Here is a 20,190-nt window from a genome sequence, read left to right as displayed (position 1 = left end):
CTGTTTCAAATTCTAAAAGATGATGCTGTGAAAGTGCTGCACTCAATATGCCAGCAAATTTGGAAAAATTCAGCAGTGGCCACAGGACTGGAAAAGGTCAGTTTTCATTCCAATCCCAAAGAAGAGCAATGCCAAAGAATGTTCAAACTACTGCACAATTGCATTCATCTCACAAGCTAGCAAAGTAATGCTCAAAATTCTCGAAGCCAGGCTTCAACAGTATGTGAACCATGAACTTCCAGATGTTCAAGCTGGATTTAGAAAAGGCAGAGGAACCAGAGGCCAAATTGCCAATATCCGTTAGATCATTGAAAAAGCAAAAGAGTTCCAGCAAAAACATCTACTTCTGCTTTATTGACTATGCCAAAGCCTTTGACTGTGTGGATCACAACAAACTCTGGAAAATTCTTAAAGAGATAGGAATACCAGATCACTTACCTGCCTCCTGAGAAATCTGTATGCAGGTCAAGAAGCAACAGTTAGAACTGGAAATATAACAACAGACTGGTTCCAAATAGGGAAAGGAGTATGTCAAGGCTGTATATTGTCATCCTGCTTATGCAGAGTACATCATGCGAAATGCCGGGCTGGATGAAGCACAAGTTGGAATCAAGATTGCTGGGAGAAATATCTAGGGAAAGGAGTATGTCAAGGCTGTATATTGTCATCCTGCTTATGCAGAGTACATCATGCGAAATGCCGGGCTGGATGAAGCACAAGTTGGAATCAAGATTGCTGGGAGAAATATCAATAACCTCAGATATACAGATGACACCACCCTTATGGCAGAAAGCTAAGAACTAAAGAGCCTCTTAATGAAAGTGAAAGAAGAGAGTGAAAAAGTTGGCTTAAAACTCAACATTCAGAAAACTAAGATCATGGCATCCAGTCCCATCATTTCATGGCAAATAGATGGGGAAACAATGGAAACAGTGGCAGACTTTATTTTTGGGGGGCTCCAAAATCATTGCAGATGAAATTGAAAGAAGCTTGCTCCTTGGAAGAAAAACTATGACCAACCTAGACAACATATTAAAAAGCAGAGACGTTACTTTGCCAACAAATGTCCATCTAGTCAAGGCTATGGTTTTGCCAGTAGTCATGTGTGGATGTGAGAGTTGAACTATAAAGAAAGCTGAGCACCAAAGAATTGATGCTTTTGAACTGTGTTGTTGCAGAAGACTCTTGAGAGCCCCTTGGACTGCAAGGAGATCAAACCAATCAATCCTAAAGGAAATCAGTGCTGAATATTCACTGGAAGGACTGATGCTGAAGCTGAAACTCCAATACTTTGGCCACTTGATGCGAAGAACTGACTCCTTGGAAAAGACCATGATGCTGGGAAAGATTGAAGGCAGGAGAAGAAGGGGATGATGGAGGATGAGATGGTTGGATGGTGTCACCGACTCAATGGACATGAGTTTGAGCAAGCTCCGGGAGTTGGTGAGGGACAGGGAGGCCTGGTGTGCTGCAGTCCATCGGGTCGCAAAGAGTTGGACATGACTGAGCGACTGAACTGAACTGGGTTTGATCCTTGGGTCAGGAAGATCCGCTGGAGAAGCAAATGGCAACCCGCTCCAGTGTTCTTGCCTGGGAAATTCCATGGACAGAGGAGCCTGGTGGGCTATACTCTGTGGGGCCGCAAAGAATTGGACACGACTGAGTGACTGATCATACACACACGCATGTATGAGTTAGACTTTTTCCTACCAGGATGCATTTGCATTTAAAAATCTAAGCCTCTTCACCCAGTAAATATATGATTAGTACAACCCAGAATACACATTTGGTGGGTAGCAAAGGTGAGAAAGACACATTTCTCACCACCCAGCTCTCCATCATCCAGCTTCTCTTCCTCTTTTTACATGATTCTGGAGCTGGAGACCTCAGCACTGTTCCCAGTGACACTGGCAAAGAGCGTCTGACTCTGTACAGTATCTGGTATAGAAAGTCTCCTTTAAACCCTCCCCTTTTCGGGGCTTCCCTTGCTGTCCGGTGGGTAAGACTCTGCCTTTCAGTGCAGGGGGTGCAGGTTTGATCCCTGGGTCAGAGAACTGGTTCCCGCACGCTGCAGTGAAATACCCTGCATGCTGCATGAGAAGACCGGGCACAGCAAGCAAATGCATTAAAAAAAAAAAGAAAGCTCTTCTCTTTCAAACTGACTGTTACCTACTTATTTACAGATGCCCTGGCCCACTCATAAGGCCTCTTTCTTGTCCATTGTTAGTCTATCCACACATACTACATGAGCTGCTATTCCTGCCTAAAATCCTTTACAGTTGACTTTCTCACAAATATTTGACTTACAACGTGGTAAAACCAAGCACTGGTTAGACATTGAAAAGCACTAGTAAAATGCAGATAAGGCATATCAAGAATGCAAAAATTGTCCAAGTCATTACTGAAGATGCCTTTTTGAATGCTAAATACTAGGCAGAGGTGTTGCTTAGATGGTCTTGTATCACTGTATTCAAGGAATGAGCTCCTCAAACATTGTTTGCTCTTTTCTTCAGCCGAAGAACATGGTTCTGGAGAATTCCCCCATGCACTGGTGGGTTTTCCTTTGAGAAATTAGATCTGTGGTAGCAGTGTGTCCTGTTTTGATGTAACAATGTTTATATCTCTGGATTCTGTAATATTTTGCATGTAGATGTTTCGTAATTTTAGAAAACAAGAGAGGTTAGATTATTGTAAGAGTGTATTTACTCACAGTACCATGTAAGTAATAGACTGAAAACTAGGCTATTTTCTGATTCCAAACTATTTGCTACCTGCTGCTTATTGTTAATCATATTCTAAATTTTTTGAACTATCTTGAGGTGCTTAGATTCCTGGTGTCAATAAAAAGTAATTAACAGAGAAATTCCTTTCACTCAGGTGACACAGCTTAGGAATTTATTTCTTATCTTCTTCAGAGGCTAGTATTTAATTACTAGCAGGAAAGATTATAATTCAAAAGAAGCTTGGTGGAATTTTGAATTTGGGGAAGGCTCTGGTCAATTTCATTAAAATATAAAGTGTTTTTTTTAAAAGCTCTCATTATTTCTACATATGGTACATGGTTTCACTGTGTGCTATTAAGCCTGTAACATGAAATTTAAAGAAGCAGAAATATGAATCTTTTGCCATTTACTTAGTATAGTACTTCTTTATAACACTTTGTATTATTATGAAATGCAACACTTTTTTACTACCAGTGTTAATGAATAGACTAATATCTAATGACTAAAAGACTCAGTGTTTTTGGCCAAGTGGTTTAACACAATTGCTTGCTTCTGAAAAGTGGTGAAATTATACAAGGAGTATAGATTGATAGAATTTATATGTAGGCATCCCCATGTAATAAAAATTGAAGTGACTTTATCTGAATTTAACTCATAAATGTCACTGCAATAAATATTTATTGAATGTATGTGTGCACTAATTTTAAATTTTTTAAATGAAATTTCTCTATGGTCAAAGGAAAGTCGCTCAGTCGTGTCCGACTCTTTGCGACCCTGTGGACTGTAGCCTGCCAGGCTCCTCCGTCCATGGGATTCTCCAGGCAAGAATACTGGAGTGGTTTGCTATTTCCTTCTCCAGGGGATCTTCCCGACCCAGGGATCGAACCCAGGTCTCCCGCATTGGAGGCAGACGCTTTAACCTCTGAGCCACCAGGGAAGTCCTCTATTGTCAAAAGATCTTTTGATATGTGTAGGAGTATATGATATATATGTATATATTATACATATTATATTTAAATAAATATGTATCTACATAGAATCTATAGTTACACAGAAGCTATATATACATATGTGTGTGTGTGTGTGTGTGTGTGTGTACACTCAGTGGCTTCATTTGTGTCTGACTCTTTGCAACCCCATAGACTGTAGCCCGCCAGGCTCCTCTGTCCATGGGATTCTCCAGCAAGAATACTGGAGTGGGTTGCCATGCCCTCTCCAGAGGATCTTCCCAACCCAGGGATGCAACCTGCATCTCCTGCACTGCAGGGAGATTCTTCACCACTGAGACCCCAGGGAAGCCCATATGTGTGGGTATATATGCAGATAAATATATACATATGTATATCTGTATATGTATCTTTAGAAGCTTCTAGTCAGTTTTACAACCTAGAATAATGTTTTTGAGAGTCTGGGAGCCATCCCCCTGGAATGTGATCATCTAGGAAGATAGCACTTCCGCCTCTTCATCACAGGAGAATTTAACCTTGGTCCTGCTCTCCAAGCTGTAACCATTTGCTTGTCAGAGCGACAAGAAAAGATTTATTATCCTCGTCATTAGTTGGATAAAAGCAGTAGGTAAAACAAATGGCTACTTCCATGGCCGGATGAATTCAGAGTGGACTATGAAAGAGTGCTGTCAAGTCCTCTTGTAGGGGAAAGAAAAGAAAGTGAAGTCGCTCAGTCGTGTCTGACTCTTTGCAACCCCATGGACTATATGTAGCCTGCCAGGCTCCTCTGTCCATGGGAGTTTCCAGGCAAGAATACTGGAGTGGGTTGCCATTTCCTTCTCCAGGGGAATCTTCCCGACCCAGGGATCGAACTCAGGTCTCCTGAATTGCAGGCAGACTCTGTACTGTCTGAGCTGCCAGGAAAGGTCTCTTACAGAGGAGTGACCAGTTATCTTTCATCTTGAGAATATATGTATGTACTGGATTATAACTGTTTGCCTGTATAAATGAGAGTACCTATAGCGTCATGCTCTGGATACACATATTCAGTAATAAAACTGCTTTCTTTCTTTTCTACACTTTGTGGAGAGGATTCTGTGTTGTTTGGACTTTATTTCCCCAACAGTATCCACATACCTCACACGGGTTGTCAAGGCTACTGATATGAGCAGGATTTGACACATGCCCTTGTGGAGCTTATTCTAAATAAGTTTACTAGTAACTCTATTCTGCAAAGCAGAGTAAGTACAACTAGGAAAAAGCAAAGAGCACAAAGACAGGAGAGGAGATTCAGCTGAGGAGAAAAGTTGAGGTTGAGCTATGGAAACAGAAGGTAGAATGGTGGTTATAGGGTGAGGGGCAGGGGGATGGGAGATGTGGGTCAAAGGGTACAAGATTCTGGTTATAAGATGAATGAATTCTGAAGATCTGATGTACAGCATGATGGCTATAGTTATTAGTACTGTGCTGTAGGACTTCCCTGATGGTCCAGTGGTTAGGACCCCAAGTTTTCAATGCAAGGGGTGCAGATTCCATCCCTGGCGAGGAACTGTGATCTCACACGCCACGCTCTGCAGCCAAAAAAAAAAAAAAATTCATAGTAATATTGTAGTGTATGCTTGAAAGTTGCTGAGAGTAGATCTTAACTAGTCTCACCACAAAAAGAGGAAAGGGTAACTACATGAGATGATGGATGTGTTAATTAAATTGATTGTGGTAAATATTTCACAGTATGTACTCATATCAAATCTTCATGATGTGCACTTTAAATGTGTACAGTTTTGTCAATTATACCTCGCTAAAGCTGGGGGAAAATTGGAGCAAGGGGAGTTAATGCCACAGAAGCAGAAGAATGAGAAAAAATAAGTGAGAGAGTGGAGGGAAGTATGGAGTAGCAATGAGTCCAGTCACAGTGGGTTTTGTTTTGGGTTTTTAAAAAATATTTTTATTTGTTTTTTTGGCTGCACTGAGTCTTTTGCTGCCACTATGGTGAAAATAAAAGTTCAGCCATTTCCTGCCAGAGAGTGTTCAACTATTCTCGCTTTTGGCATTTTTATTTTGTTTTGAAGTGTCGTAGTCTATTTGGGCTGCTGTAACAAAAATACCATAGACTGTGTGGCTTAAAGAACACACGTTTATTTCTCACAGTGTGGATGCTAGGAAGTCTGAGATCAAGGGGCCAGGAGCAAGAAGGCTCCCTGGGGTCTGTTGTGTAGGAGCACCAAACCCATGCATGCTGGCTCCACCCTCATGTCCTGTTGACCTGCCAAAGCACCTCCTAATACCAGTGCACCAGGATTATGATTTCAACATACAGATTTACAGGGACAAAAACCTGCAGTTCATAACATAGAGTAATGCTGCATTTTAGGAATTATTGTCCCCAGAAAATGTTCTGTTTTACTTTTTGATAAAAACTTGCTGTACGTATTAAATTTCATATGGACTCAGGGTCAATGAATTTTTTTTTTCTGGCTCTGTATCAAGTTTTGTCATAAAATTTAGGGAGAAGATAAGAGTCACTTAATATAGTCTGTTTTTCCAGTAAACTACCAAAGTATATTTATTCAGATAAGGAAGGTATCATTGTTGAGTTAGTTTTATTATTCTTATCCTATCTCAGTACCTAAGGAGAAATACATTAGTGAGAATCACATTAAAGCAAGGGATAAAAATTGTAAATTAATTTCTGGCTAACTCTTGATGAGAGCTGCAGAGAGAGCTTTTTTTTTTTGTCTGTGCTGGGTCTTCGTTGCTGCGTGTGCTTTCTCTAGTTGTGGCTAGTGGGGGCTCCTCTCTAGTTGTGGTAGGTGGCCTGCTCATTGCGGTGGCTTCTCTTGTTGCAGAGCATGGGCTCTAAGGTGTGAGGATGTAGTTGCCCCTGCGCATGTGGGATCTTCCTGGACCAAGAATGGACCCGGTGTCCCCTGCTCTGCAAGGTGGATCCTTAACCACTGGACCACCAGGGAAGCCTGAAAGAGCTTTTTTTTTAAGCTGCAACAATGACTGGCATAAAAAAAAAAACCAAAAGACTCAGAAATGCATTAAGCACTGACTTTAGCAAGACTGTATGAAAAGTTTAAAAATAACTACAGCTTCCATGCCTGTGCTTTAAGATGCACTTAAGGACTCTGATTTTTTTTTCATGTCAACATTCATAACTTGCATTTTGTTTTCTAGTGAGGAAGGAGTGGGATATATTTTGAATAACAGGGCTCTCAGATTCTACTTTGATTTTGTGTTTTTCTGTAGCTGCTAGGTGAACTGATCCTGGACCGGCACAACTTTGCCATCATGACCAAGTACATCAGCAAGCCAGAGAACCTCAAACTGACGATGAACCTCCTCCGGGATAAAAGCCCCAACATCCAGTTTGAAGCCTTTCACGTCTTTAAGGTAAACAGCACCCTGCAGAAATAATGTGGACATTCCTTTTCCAGTTTCAAATGGCAAAATCCCTATTTTGGACCTTCCTTTTGACTCGAGAGAACATGAACTAAGCAGTCTGTCGGTTTTGCCTGACTTAGGTGAAATTCTAGAGTTATTTGAGTGGTTGCCCATCTGTTTCAAAAAGATTTGCTGACGAATCTATATCTTGAAATATTTGCATCTTTTTCAGTAAGAAAATAGGTGGATACTGTTATCCAGAAGTTACTAAGATAATCAGTGATTGAGCTAAAACCCAAACCCTGAGTGTCAGAATTTGACTGTTTCACTTCTGCCTTAAATGTTCCTTTGAACTTTGAATGAAACCAAAAGAAACAAGGTGTACTACTCTTATTCCTTGCTTAGAAATATTTTAATGCATTTTAAAAGAAAACTAGTCTATATAATACCTGCTTTTTTGAATATTTTTTCCGTGATGTGAGAGTAATAAACTCATCTCCTAGAAACTTGAAACAGTAGATTTGTTTAAAAGTGGAGTAGGGACTCCCCTGGTGGTGCAGTGGTTAAGAATCCACCCGCCAATGCAGGGGACATGGGTTCGCTCCCAGGTTGGGAAGATCTCACATGCCGTGGAGAGGCTAAGCCCACACGCCACGAGTGCAGAAGCCAGGATGCCCTAGGGCTCATGCTCCACACAAGGAGAAGCCACTGCAATGAGAAGTCCATGCGCCGCAACTAGAGAGGAGCCCCAGCTCACTGCAGCTTGCGAAAACCCAGGCGCAGCAATGAAGACCCAGCACACCCTGAAATAAATAAAGAAAGAAATCTTTCTAAAAGAGTGAAAAGAAACTGACGTCACTCAGTCATGTCCGACTCTTTGCGGCCCCATGGACTGTAGCTTACCAGGCTCCTCTGTCCAAGAGTATCAGAGTGGGGTGCCATTTCCTTCTCCAGAGGATCTTCCCAACCCAGGGATCGAACCTGGGTCTCCCACATTGTAGGCAGATGCTTTACCATCTGAGCCACCAGGGAAGTCACATCTTTTTAAAAGTAAATTAAAAAAAAAAGTAGGGTAGGTGAGAGAAATCTAATCTATAATCCACTAACCCTGGCTTAACTCTTGTAAAGATTTTAGTAAATTTTATTTTCCTGTGCATGTATGTAAAGGTTTTTTTCTGCAGCCAAATTCACATTGTACACAGTATTGATACACTGATTTTATCACTTAATGCTATAGCATATGTGAACACTAATTCATTGTTGTTATATATAGCTTTTTAAAATAGTCAATAGTTTTATTGGTATCATAGTTTTTCACTGAGTATATTTACTCTAGTTTACTTAAATATTCTCATGTTGTTTATAGTTAGGCTGTTTTCGATTTGTAGCTACAATGAGCATTTTATGTATTGAGCTAATTTGTTTCCATTTTTAGGATTATTTTCTTAGGATCAGTATCTAGAGTAGAATTAAGGGTTGAGAGAGTTCCAACCTCTTTTTTTTTTTTAATCTTTGTAAGGTATATTCTGTGATAAGTCAGAGACACAGCAGTTTTTAAGGTGTGTAATTGTTTCTTTGAAAGGTAAAAAAAAATTTTAGTCCATCTATCAGACCAGCAGATCTTTATTGTGCAAAACACCACTAGAGCCATTCAAATCCCATATTAATTTATAAATTCTACTTAATTGCATTCAGAATCCTAGCAGGGCTTTTTCTGGAACTTGACTAGCTGATTCTAGTCAAGTCAATGACATGGGGTCATTCTATTTGTATGACAGAGCAATGGCCTGGGATTATCTGTGACAATTTTCAAAGAAAACAAGGTAGAGAAATCCACCCAACTATATATAAGACTTCCTCTGAATTTATCATAAATGGAAATAATATTGTATTGGCGATAGATAAATAGAACAACAAAACGGAGTAAAGCCCAGAAGTGAGCCTGTGCAAATATGAAAATTTGATGTTTGGTAGTGGAGAAATTATAAATCAGTAAAGAAAGGCTTACTGTTAATAAATGTTTCTCAGTTCAGTTCAGTCGCTCAGTCATGTCTGACTCTTTGCGACCCCATGGACTGCAGCACGCTAGGCTTCCCTGTCCATTACCAACTCCTAGAGCTTACTCAAACTCATGTCCATTGAGTAGGTGATGCCATCCAACCATCTCATCCTCTGTCGTCCCCTTCTCCTCCTGCCTTCAATCTTTCCCAGAATCAGGGTCTTTTCCGATGAGTCAGCTCTTCACATGAGGTGGCCAAAGTATTGGAGTTTCAGCTCCAGCATCAATCCTTCCAATGAATATTCAGGACTGATTTCCCTTATGATTGGCTAGGTTGATCTTTTTTCAGTCCAAGGGACTCTCAAGAGTCTTCCCCAACACCACAGTTCAAAAGCATCAATTCTTCGGTGCTCAGCTTTCTTTATAGTCCAACTCTCACATCCATACATGACTACTGGAAAAGCCATAGCTTTGACTAGACGGACCTTTGTTGGCAAAGTAATGTCTCTGCTTTTTAATATGCTGTCTAGGTTTATCATAGGTTTCCTTCCAGGGAAAAAGCATCTTTTAATTTCATGGCTGCAGTCACCATCTGCAGTGATTTTGGAGCCCCAAAAAATAAAGTCTGTCACTGTTTCCATTGTTTCCCCATCTATTTGCAATGAAGTGATGGGACCAGATGCCATGATCTTAGTTTTCTGAATGTTGAGCTTTAAGCCAACTTTTTCACTCTCCTCTTTCACTTTCATCAAGAGGCTCTTTAGTTCTTCTTCCCTTTCTGCCATAAGGGTGGTGTCATCTGTATATCTGAGGTTATTGATATTTCTCCCGGCAATCTTGATTCCAGCCTGGCTTCCTCCAGCCCGGCATTTCGCATGATGTACACTGCATATAAGTTAAATAAGCAGGTTGACAATATACAGCCTTGACGTACTCCTTTTCCTGTTTGGAACCAGTCTGTTGTTCCATGTCCAATTCTAACTGTTGCTTCCTGATCTGCATACAGATTTCTCAGGAGGCAGGTCAGGTGGTTTGGTATTCCCATCTCTTTAAGAATTTTCCACAGTTTGTTATGATCCACACAGTCAAAGGCTTTGGCATAGTCAATAAACCAGAAGTAGATGCTTTTCTGGAACTTTCTTGGTTTTTTGATGATCCAACAGATGTTGGCAATTTGATCTCTGGTTCCTCTGCCTTTTCTAAATCTGGCTTGAATATCTGGAATTTCACGGTTCACATACTGTTGAAGCCTGACTTGGAGAATTGAGCATTACTTTACTAGCGTGTGAGATGAGTGAACTGTGCTGTAGTTTGAGCATTCTTTGGCATTGCCTTTCTTAGGGACTGGAATGAAAACTGACCTTTTCCAGTCCTGTGGCCACTGCTGATTTTTCCAAATTTGCTGGCATATTGAGTGCAGCACTTTAACAGCATCATCTTTTAGGATTTGAAATAGCTCAACTGGAATTCCATCACCTCCACTAGCTTTGTTCGTAGTGATGCTTCCTAAGGCCCACTTGACTTCGCATTCCAGGATGTCTGGCTCTAGGTGACTGATCACACTATCATGGTTATCTGGGTCATGAAGATCTTTTTTGTATAGTTCTTCTGTGTATAGTTCTAGGATAAGGGATTATTAATATAGAAAACTCCCATCCACTATATTCAGAAATAAATTATCAGTAGAGATCTACACTTGAAAAGCAAAGCATCTTTTAACTTTTAAAAGAGAAAATAAACTTTTTATGATGTTGGGGAAGGAAGAATTTTTTAAAAGAATTTGAAATCACAAAGCATAAAAGGAAATCATGTTTGACATTTAAATTTAACACTTATTTGAAAAGACATCATAAACAAAGTGAGACAACAGGACAGCATGTGACACATAGAGTTGACAAATCATTTAGAAAAAGGCAAACGATCAAATAGAAAAACGGGCAAAGGATACATGTTGGTAACTTACACATGAGGAAACCTGTCTTTGTTGTTGTTTGTTGTTTAGTCACTCAGTTGTGTTCGACACTATGACCCCATGGGCTGTAGCCCACCAGGCTCCTGTGTTCGTGGGATTTCCCAGGCAAGAATACTGGAGTGGGTTGCCCTTTCCTTCTCCAGGGGAAACCTGACTGGCCAACAAAGAAGTAAAGATGCTCATCTCAGTGGCAATCATGGAAATGGCCATTAAAATAGCAATGAGATGTCACGTTACATTTTTCATATTGCCAAAAATGTTTAGGTCTGACAATATCAAATTGTGGTAAGTTTGGGGGGAAGTAGGTTTTTACACTGTAAATTAGTATTAATACAAGCACTTTGGAGAGCAGTTTAGCAAAATGAAGTACTGAAAGTGTCCATACTCTTCATTCCTAAAATCTCATTTCCTGGGACAATCTTGCTCACAGGCATAAGGAATTATGTACCAAAATGTTTATTGCACATTGTTTAGCATGTTACAAAATGAAAAAAAAAGGGTATCTGCAGAAATCTAGGACAATAAATTGTGATATATTCATATAATAGCATACAGTAATGGGTTAAAATTAAGAGAGTTATATGGGATCAATGTAGATTAGTCTCAGAAACATTGAGTGGAATTAAGCAAATATTAAAAAGATTTTATTGATTTAAAGTTTAAAAACATGAAAAACTATACTATGTATAGATTCATATGTATGTAGTTAGGGTCTAAAAACCTGCATGGAAATGATAAATACCAAATTCAGGATAGCAGTCACCTCACAGGAGGGAGAAAGACATCAGGAAAGAGAATGACATCAAGAAGTGTCTAGTGGCCTTTAATTTTATCTGTAATGTTTTATTTTATTCAAATTCTGAAGGCATATATGGCAAGAATGATGGAGCTGGTGGTGGGAACTTGAAATCTGCAATGTTACTGCCGTGCTCTTTTCTGTGTTTGTACTATTTCATAAGGAACGAGCACAAATTGCATGGAATAAAAATAGGCTCTTGTAGGACAGGAAAATGCCTGCACAGTATAAAATGATAGACCCTCCTAAGATCCTTCCTTTTTGACTGAGGAAATTACAGAAGGCTTGCCAGTGTTTTGTCATTCCAGCTCCCACAGAGTTTTACTGTGCCATCCTAGATGAAAACATGCTTCATATAATTTTGTCCCAAAATGCAGTATTATAGAAGTATTCAGTGGGTGGCAAAATAGAAATAACCTACTTCCATCCTCTGAGATCAGAATTTGGATCGTCTCATTATTGGACAGAGTAGGTACATTTAAAAATAGTTGGCCACTTGTTTACTTGCATGTGTATAAACTGGACGTACCCTGGACCGTGACTTTGTTCCTTCCACTGAAGTGCACACTGAATTGTTTACTTGCCAAAAATAATATTTTGTTATTTAGAAAAATCAAGTTATTTTTCACAGTTTTTTTTTTCAGTTTTTTCACAGTTCTTTATTAATAGTCTCTTTCTCCAAGTACCTTCCATAAGATACAGAAAATGTGGCCTAAAAATGTCTTCACCAGATTATTAATGGCCAGTTTTCATTAGCTTGCTTGAATCGTTCAAGGACTTGAATGAGATGCCACTTCATGTTTTCTCTGCTATTGACAAACAAGATTGTATGATGGGAAAGGACTGGCTGGAACCCAAGACACCTGGGTGTTTGTTGTGGCTCAGTTGCCACCAGTGACTTTGGGCAATTCGTATCTGTTTCTTCACTTGCAAAATGTTAAATTAAAAAAGTTAAAGTTAGGGACTTGCCTGGTGGTCCAGTGGCTGAGACTGCACGCTCCCAGTGCCCTGGGCCCAGGTTCAATTCCTGGTCGGGGAACTAGATCCCATATGCTGTGACTAAAAGTTCACATGCCACAACTAAAGAACTAAAGGTCCCACGTGCCACAACAAAAATCAAAGATACCACATGCAACAACTAAGACCCAGCACAGCCGAATAAATAACTAAAAATAAAAAAATGTTTAAAAGTTACAGTTAGATTAAAATGAAAAAAATCTGGACAAGGTGGAAGGGAGGCTCAAGAGGGTGTGGATGGATGGATGTATTTATACATAGAGCTGATTCATCCTACTGTACAGCAGAAATAAAACGTTGTAAAGCAATTATACTCCAAGAAAAAATAAATAAACATGCAGTATTTTTGTTTTAAGTGTAATTCCAGGATACTAGGTTCAGGAAACCTTTGTCTCTATGATCCTGCCTCTTCCAGAGATGTGCCCAATGTAAATTTAGGAATCCACTATGAGCTGGTATTTCTTTCCTTTCCCTGTTAGCCTCCTTAATAGCAAAGGACCAGACTGCCACTTTCTACTAAACCATGTAGAGGGTGGGGGTGGTCAGTGCCTTTCGGCTCACCACTCTCAGAGCTGCTGGAACTTGAGCATATGTGGTGTGTGAGTGAGAAGTCGCTTCAGCTGTGTCTGACTCTTTGCGACCCCATGGACTGTAGTCCCAGGCTCCTCTGTCTATGGGATTCTCCGGGCAAGAATATAGGTATGAGTTGCCATGCCCTCCTCCAGGGGATCTTGTGGACCCAGGGATTGAACCCCTGTCTCCTGCTTTCCTGCACTGGCAGATGGGTTCTTAACCACTAGCACCACCTGGGAAGCCCAGTTTTCTCAATTATCACATTTAGCCATATGCACAGAAAAAATGGGCTTCCCGGGTGGCTCAGCAGCAGAGAATCTGCCTGTCAATACAGGGAACATAGGTTCGATCCCTGGGCTGGGGAGATACTCTGCAGGAATAAGTGGCAACCCACTCCAGTATTCTTGCTCGGAGAATCCTATGGACAGAAGAGCCTGGCGGACTACAGTCCATGGAGTCGCAAAGAGATGGAGACGACTGAGCGACTGAGCACACAGCAAGCACTAGTCTCGTTGCGGTTTTCATCTGTGTTTCCTAGTGACCTAACGATGCTGGACTTTTTTTTTCACATGCATATTGATAATTTATATATTTTCTTTGGGGAAATGTCCACTCAAGTCCTTTGCCCCTTTTTAAAAAGGGTTGTGTGTATTTTTGTTGTTGCATTGGAAGAATTCTTTATATATTCTAGATAATACACACTGGTCATATATATGATTTATAAATATTTTCTAACATTCTTTGTGTTGTCTTTTCACTCTCTTGATAGTATCCTTTGATGCACAAATGTTTTAAATTTTGATGAAATTCGCTTTGCCCATTTTTTTCTTTTCTTGCTCATGCTTTTGATGTAGCTATGAAACCACTGTTAAATCCAAGGTCATGAAGATGTACCCATATATTTTCCTCTAAAAGTTTTATTAGCTCTTATATTTAGGTCTTTGATCAGTTTTGAGTTAATTTTTGTTTATGGTGTGAAATAAGGGTCCAACTTTATTTTTTTTTTTTGTTTGCATGTGGATTTCCAGCTGTCCCATGTTGAATGTTTGCTTTTTTTTTAAATTATCATGAAAAGGTATTGGAGTTTGTCAAATACTTTTTCTGTATGAGTTAAAATGATCATATGGTTTTCTTTCAATGTACTCATGTGTCATATTGACTTCCTAGAGCTGCTTTAACAAAGTACCATAGGCTAATGTCCTAAAACAACAGAAAGTCATTGTCTCTGCATTCTGTCGACTAAAAGTCCAAAATCAAGGTCAGCAAGCTTGCTTCCTTTTGGGGCTCTCAAGGGAAATCTATGCCTCTCTCCTAGCTTCTGGTGGTTGCCAACAGTCTTTGGCACTCCTTGCCTTATAGAGGCATAACCCCAGTCTCTGTCTCCATCTTTTTTGTTTTTCTTTTTAATTCAAGTTTATTCATTGTGTCTGAAGTAAAGCTGATTTTGCAGCATTCCTGTCTGTCTCCATCTTCACATGGCATTTTCCTCTGCATATGTCTGTGTGTTTCTGTGTCCAAAATTTCCTCTTCCTCTAAGGATACTGGTATTAATAGCAGGATTCAGGCCCAGCCTAGCCCAGTATGAACTCATCTTAATTTGATTACATCTCTGCTTCCAAATAAGGTCATATTCACAGGTACCGAGGGTTAGGGCTTGAACACTCATCTTTTTTTTTTTTTTTAATAAATTTATTTATTTTAGTTGGGGGCTAATTACTTTACAATATTGTAATAGTTTTTGCCATACATTGACATGAATCAGCCATGGGTTTACATGTGTTCCCCTTCCTGGACCCCCCTCCCACCTCCCTCCCCATCCCATCCCTCTGGGCCATCCCATTGCCCCGGCCCTGAGCCCTTGTCTCATGCATCGAACATGCAATGGTGTAGAACACTCATCTTTTGAGAGGATGCAGTTCAGTGCAGTACATGTGGTGCATTACATTGATTGATTTCATTATGTTGAGCCATGCTTGTATTTCTGGGATAAATCCCACTTGGTCATAGTGTGTAATCCTTTTAATATTATTCTCGACTTCAGTTGCTTGTCTTTTGTTGAGGACTCTTGTATCTTCATTCATAAAGGATATTGGTCTGTAGTTTTCTTGTGATAGTTTTGTCTGGCTTTGGTAATAGGGTAATGCTAACTAACCTCATACAACGAGTTAGGAATTATTCCCTTCTCTTTTATTTTCTGGAAGAATTTGAAATAGATTGGTGTCAATTTTTCTTTTAAAATGTGTAGAATTTACTGTGAAATCATCTGGTTCTGTCTGGACTTCTGTTGAGAGGTTTTTGGTTCCTGATTCAACCTCTTTATCGAAATAAAAGATCATAAGAGAATACTACAAATAACTGTACATCAATAAATTAGGTAACCTAGATGAAATGGATAAATCCCAAGGAACATACAATCCACCCAAGAAGAAAGAGAAAATCTGATTCATGGCCTCTCATGTCACTTACACCATGATTTTCTTCCAAAAGGGAGTAAATTCTGGGGCTTTCTGTGTTGATAACTCAAGTAACAAATGAGACGCAGGAGGGACTCGTGTTTTCCAGGTGTGCATTCCTTGCCCTTGGTGTTTGTTTCTCGTGTTTCAGGTGTTTGTGGCCAGTCCTCACAAAACACAGCCCATTGTGGAGATTCTTCTGAAAAACCAACCCAAACTCATCGAGTTTCTGAGCAACTTCCAAAAAGAAAGGACTGACGACGAGCAGTTCACCGATGAGAAGAACTACCTGATTAAACAGATTCGTGACTTGAAGAAAGTGGCCCCTTGAAGTCCCACCGAGTTTCCTGCCACCGTCACTGTCTCATTTATTCAGTTCGTATGAAAAGTGTCATTTCAAAAATTAGCCATTCTTGGGAAGGCTGTGGTGGTGCCTGTTTTTTCTCAATCTGTCATTCAGGGTAGATGGAATATAATCATTTGAATGAAAAAAAATTAATTTAGAATAATATATTCATTTTAACCTGTGATTATTTATATGAAATCAGAGCCATTGTATTGGAAAATTGATAAGAGCAACTTTAACCCTTTCTTCATGAAAGGCAGCAAGGCTGTGGGCTTGCAGATGAGCCCTCAGTCACCACGAGCCACCAAGTAATGGGAACCCGAAGGACGGGTGTCACCCAGTCCTCAAAGAGGATTAAATTCTCAGAGGAGAATTGGGAGTTGGGGCAAGATGCACAAAACTGTTCTGCCCATCTGTAGTTGGGCCCACAAATTTCTTAAGGCACTAAGAAAATAAGATCCATATTTTCAGCCATTACATATTCTATTCCCTGCCTATATCTTTTAACTGTAATCATTCATTCTTAGCTTCCTAGGAAACTGATAACCTTTTTTCTGCTTATGACCCCACATTCCATCTCGATGGATCTCCTCTGCACACCTGACTCATGGTACAAACACACAGACACACACACACACACACCCTACTCTGACCAGGTTAGCATGGAACCAACTAGGTATAAACAGGATGGTCTAACAAGGATCACAGGCATGGAGGACCCACCGGGGTAGGACCTGCTCACTTGAAAACTTGTAACAGACAGTTTAAGAACCGCAGCTCTAGCAGAAGTAATTGCTGTTTCACAGACTTCTATAGCGTTAGTTAATATTTGGACTATTTCATTCATACCTCTTAACTTGGGAAAGAAGTTTTGTGGTGAAAGTGTTTTACAGAGTAAGAATCATTGCATCGAGATGCCTAGTGTGTGCAAAACCACAGGTCCAGAGGGTCACACAGGGCTTTAGACCACTTATACATAAGGGAACACTGCAGTTAGAAGGACAAATGATTACATGCATGAAACATCCTCAAAGGACTAAAAAAATTTTTCACTCTAATATCTAATCTGTCATTGTAATTTCACATCAGATTCTTCACTGAAAAGGTTTCTGTAAAAATGTTGGTCTCAAATACTCTCTTGCATACCAGGATGATTTAAGAATTAATTTGTGTTTTTTTAAAATAAAGGTCACAGTTTGTTTTCAGACATCAAGTGTACAAAATAGAATTTTAAAGCTATATTTACAAGACGTTAAAGGTACAATTGTTAGTCTGTATTTTTTTTAATGATTCTGTTTCCAGATCATGAATTAGTGTCTTCCATAGGAATCTTCACTTTTTACAATGTAGGGTGCTATGTTCTTGAACCAGATATTTCTCCAGCCAGAGAGAGGAAGATCTCTCTCCGGGATCCATGCTCTTGTAGATCATTTGAAGCATCACCTGGCGTGGTTTCATCCTTCTTGGCTACGTTTATCCCCGCCCCCAGCCCCAGCGTTGAATTCTGAGGCAGATGCTGTCGGATCTGCGGGAGCTTCTTGTAGCAGCACTGACCAGTGCTGGACCATCTGATGGCCTTCAATCTTGCATCACTGAGGTCAGATTATTTTTATAACATTCCCTGACAGTCCAGAGTCTCTTTGAATCTGACTTTTCTGGTTTTGTTTGTTTAAAAGAGATGAGTGTAAATATTAAAAAAAAAGAAAGAAAGAAGGCACAGCAATGACTATTGGAAATTTATTTCTTTGCTTAAATACTGTCCCACACATCATGGGACACGTGCTTTCAAGTGGAAAGCAAAACCTTGTTAGAATTCTTTTTTTGATCAGTAAAACATATTTTATTTCCTCTGAGCTTGAATTAGCTCTTTCCTAGCAAACTCTCGTAGTAAATGAAGTAGCTGGGGTTTTGCTGGGATACAAATTTGTAAATTATTAACGTGAGAAAGAGGGAGCCAAAAGCTCATTGTTAAAGTACGTTTGCATAAAAGTCACTGTAAATATTGTGAGATTTGAGTTTCGAAAAGGTCGTATTTAATAAGCCATTTCAAAAGCACACATTTAAATAAAGACTGACTAAATGAAAAAGTGCCACAGACTCCTTGGTCGGTTTCATTTCTCTCTGCGTGTCCCGCCCCTGTGCTCTTGTCACCGCTCCAAACAGGGAAAGCACCAGGCGCCCGGAGGCCCCAAGCCCCCAGCTGTCCCATTCCCCGCTCCTCCACCCCGTGAGGCTCACTGCCCTTGACCAAGGGCTGCCTGTCAGGCAGTAGACATTTCACAGTTGCTTCACCACAGCCAGAGCTATTCCCATTTTATATTTGAGTAAACCAAGGCACTAAGGAGTTTATCCCAGACAACATGGACCAGAGCTGGGGAACAAAGCCACGGTGGCCAGAGGCCTAATTCCTTCTCTTATTCTTCTTTTCATCCCCAGGGCTGTGAAGGAGGGGTGGTCCCGGGGGTCTGGACTCATGCTGTGCCCTCCCCCACTGCCTCCTGGTAGGCTCCTAGGGGTGAAGGCTCTAGAATGAAGCCAGGATGGATTGAGAGCATATCATTTTTGGACGGGGCTCTGGCTCAAGCCAGGCGTTTGCCCAAATGTTAGGATTATTATCGTGGGAGGAAAGGCCAAGAGGCACGCGGTCCTTGAGCAATCGTTCTGACTGCCAGCCTCTGTGGGTGCCCGTCTTTGGAGGACTCTGGGGAGCAGTACCTACTGGAGAGGGGTGGGCAGCGAGCTTCCCAATGCCTCTGTCAGCAACTGCACTTGCTGGTTCGTGTGACACGCAGCTGCTCTGAGCCACGGTGCGATCTGGACACGACATACGACCTGAAAGTGACTGGAATCATGTGAAGGAAAATGAAATTCAAAAATCACTAGGATTTTTAAAATATGAAGTGATAGTTGTTTTAAAATAACTTGACGGGTCTTTCTAGTCTTAGAGGCACTTAAGATTTATATCTTTTACTTGTTTTTTTCTGTGTTATCCAAAAGAATATTGTACGTATGGATGAATCACCACCATCTTTTCATGCCTGTTCTTTCAGGAAGGTTTTGGCTATTTTAATGAGGGCCCATAGTTAGATAAAGCCCGAAACAAAAAGAGACCTGGAAAAGCTAGACTTAGTCTTCCTAAGAAGATTGAAAAGACAGAAGATGGCTGTGAACACGGATGTGATTTTGTATTTTGGGTGTTTGGGTGGTTTTTTTTTTTACATAATTTTATTTATTTATTTTTGGCTGTGCTGGGTCTTGATCGCTGCAAGCAGGCTTTCTCTAGTTGTGGCAAGTGGGGGTCACTCTAGTTGCAGTGCACGGGCTTCTCTTGTGGACCACAGGCTCAATAGTTGGGGCACTTGGGCTTAGTGGCTCTGTGGCATGTGGGATCTTCCCAGGTCAGGGATCAACTGCATTGGCAGGCTGATTCTTTACTGCCCTGAGCCACCAGGGAAGCTCGTGATTTTATTTTTGATGTACAGAAAGTGCTGCTATGGGGCTTCCTTGGCGGTCCAGTGGTTAAGACTGTGCTTCCAGTGCAGGGGGCGTGGGTTTGACCCCTGGTTGGGGAACTAAGATCCCATATGCCATTTGGGGTGGCCAAAAAATTAAAAAATAAAAATACTAAAAAGAATTATTTTGAAAGGAAAGTGCCATTATATGACTACCTAATTAAAGCAAAGTACAGCAAAATGAGCAGCCTAGCCGGCGCTAAGCCTCTTCAGACACCCCTTTGTATCAGTCCCAGAGTTGACGGAGGAAAGCACTGACTCACAGAAAGGGTGAGTAACTTCACCCGATCAAACAGCTGGCAGCAGAGCCAGGATTGAGGGCCAGGTCTGACCCCAGAGTCCAGGCTGCATGCCTGGGCCACCTCCCTGCAAGCCTGCTCTTCAGCTCCACCCCAGGACAGACACATCCTTCATCATGTTCCCCAAGGAAAAGAGGAAATCCTGCTGAAGGAGAACTCAGGCAGG

At 40.7% G+C, this 20,190-nt stretch overlaps 1 protein-coding gene across 9 annotated transcripts in view; it reads left to right on the top strand.

The window, feature by feature from the left end:
- The window catches only part of CAB39L (calcium binding protein 39 like), a 90,291-nt gene extending 71,988 nt beyond the window's left edge, over nucleotides 1–18,303 (top strand). For all 9 annotated transcript variants that reach the window (XM_081547564.1, XM_081547566.1, XM_081547573.1 and 6 more), the window contains 2 exons: nucleotides 6,923–7,066; nucleotides 16,019–18,303. In XM_081547564.1, the coding sequence (XP_081403690.1) occupies nucleotides 6,923–7,066; nucleotides 16,019–16,198 (324 nt within the window). In that variant the 3' untranslated portion in view covers nucleotides 16,199–18,303. The remainder of the gene's footprint in view (nucleotides 1–6,922; nucleotides 7,067–16,018) is intronic.
- The last annotated feature ends 1,887 nt before the right edge of the window (nucleotides 18,304–20,190 follow it).

Source organism: Giraffa tippelskirchi, chromosome 12, assembly GCF_054371585.1.
Source record: "Giraffa tippelskirchi isolate mGirTip1 chromosome 12, T2T-mGirTip1v1.2.pri, whole genome shotgun sequence".
NCBI classification, from domain to species: Eukaryota; Metazoa; Chordata; class Mammalia; order Artiodactyla; family Giraffidae; genus Giraffa; species Giraffa tippelskirchi.
This window is presented reverse-complemented; position numbering and strand designations above follow the sequence as displayed.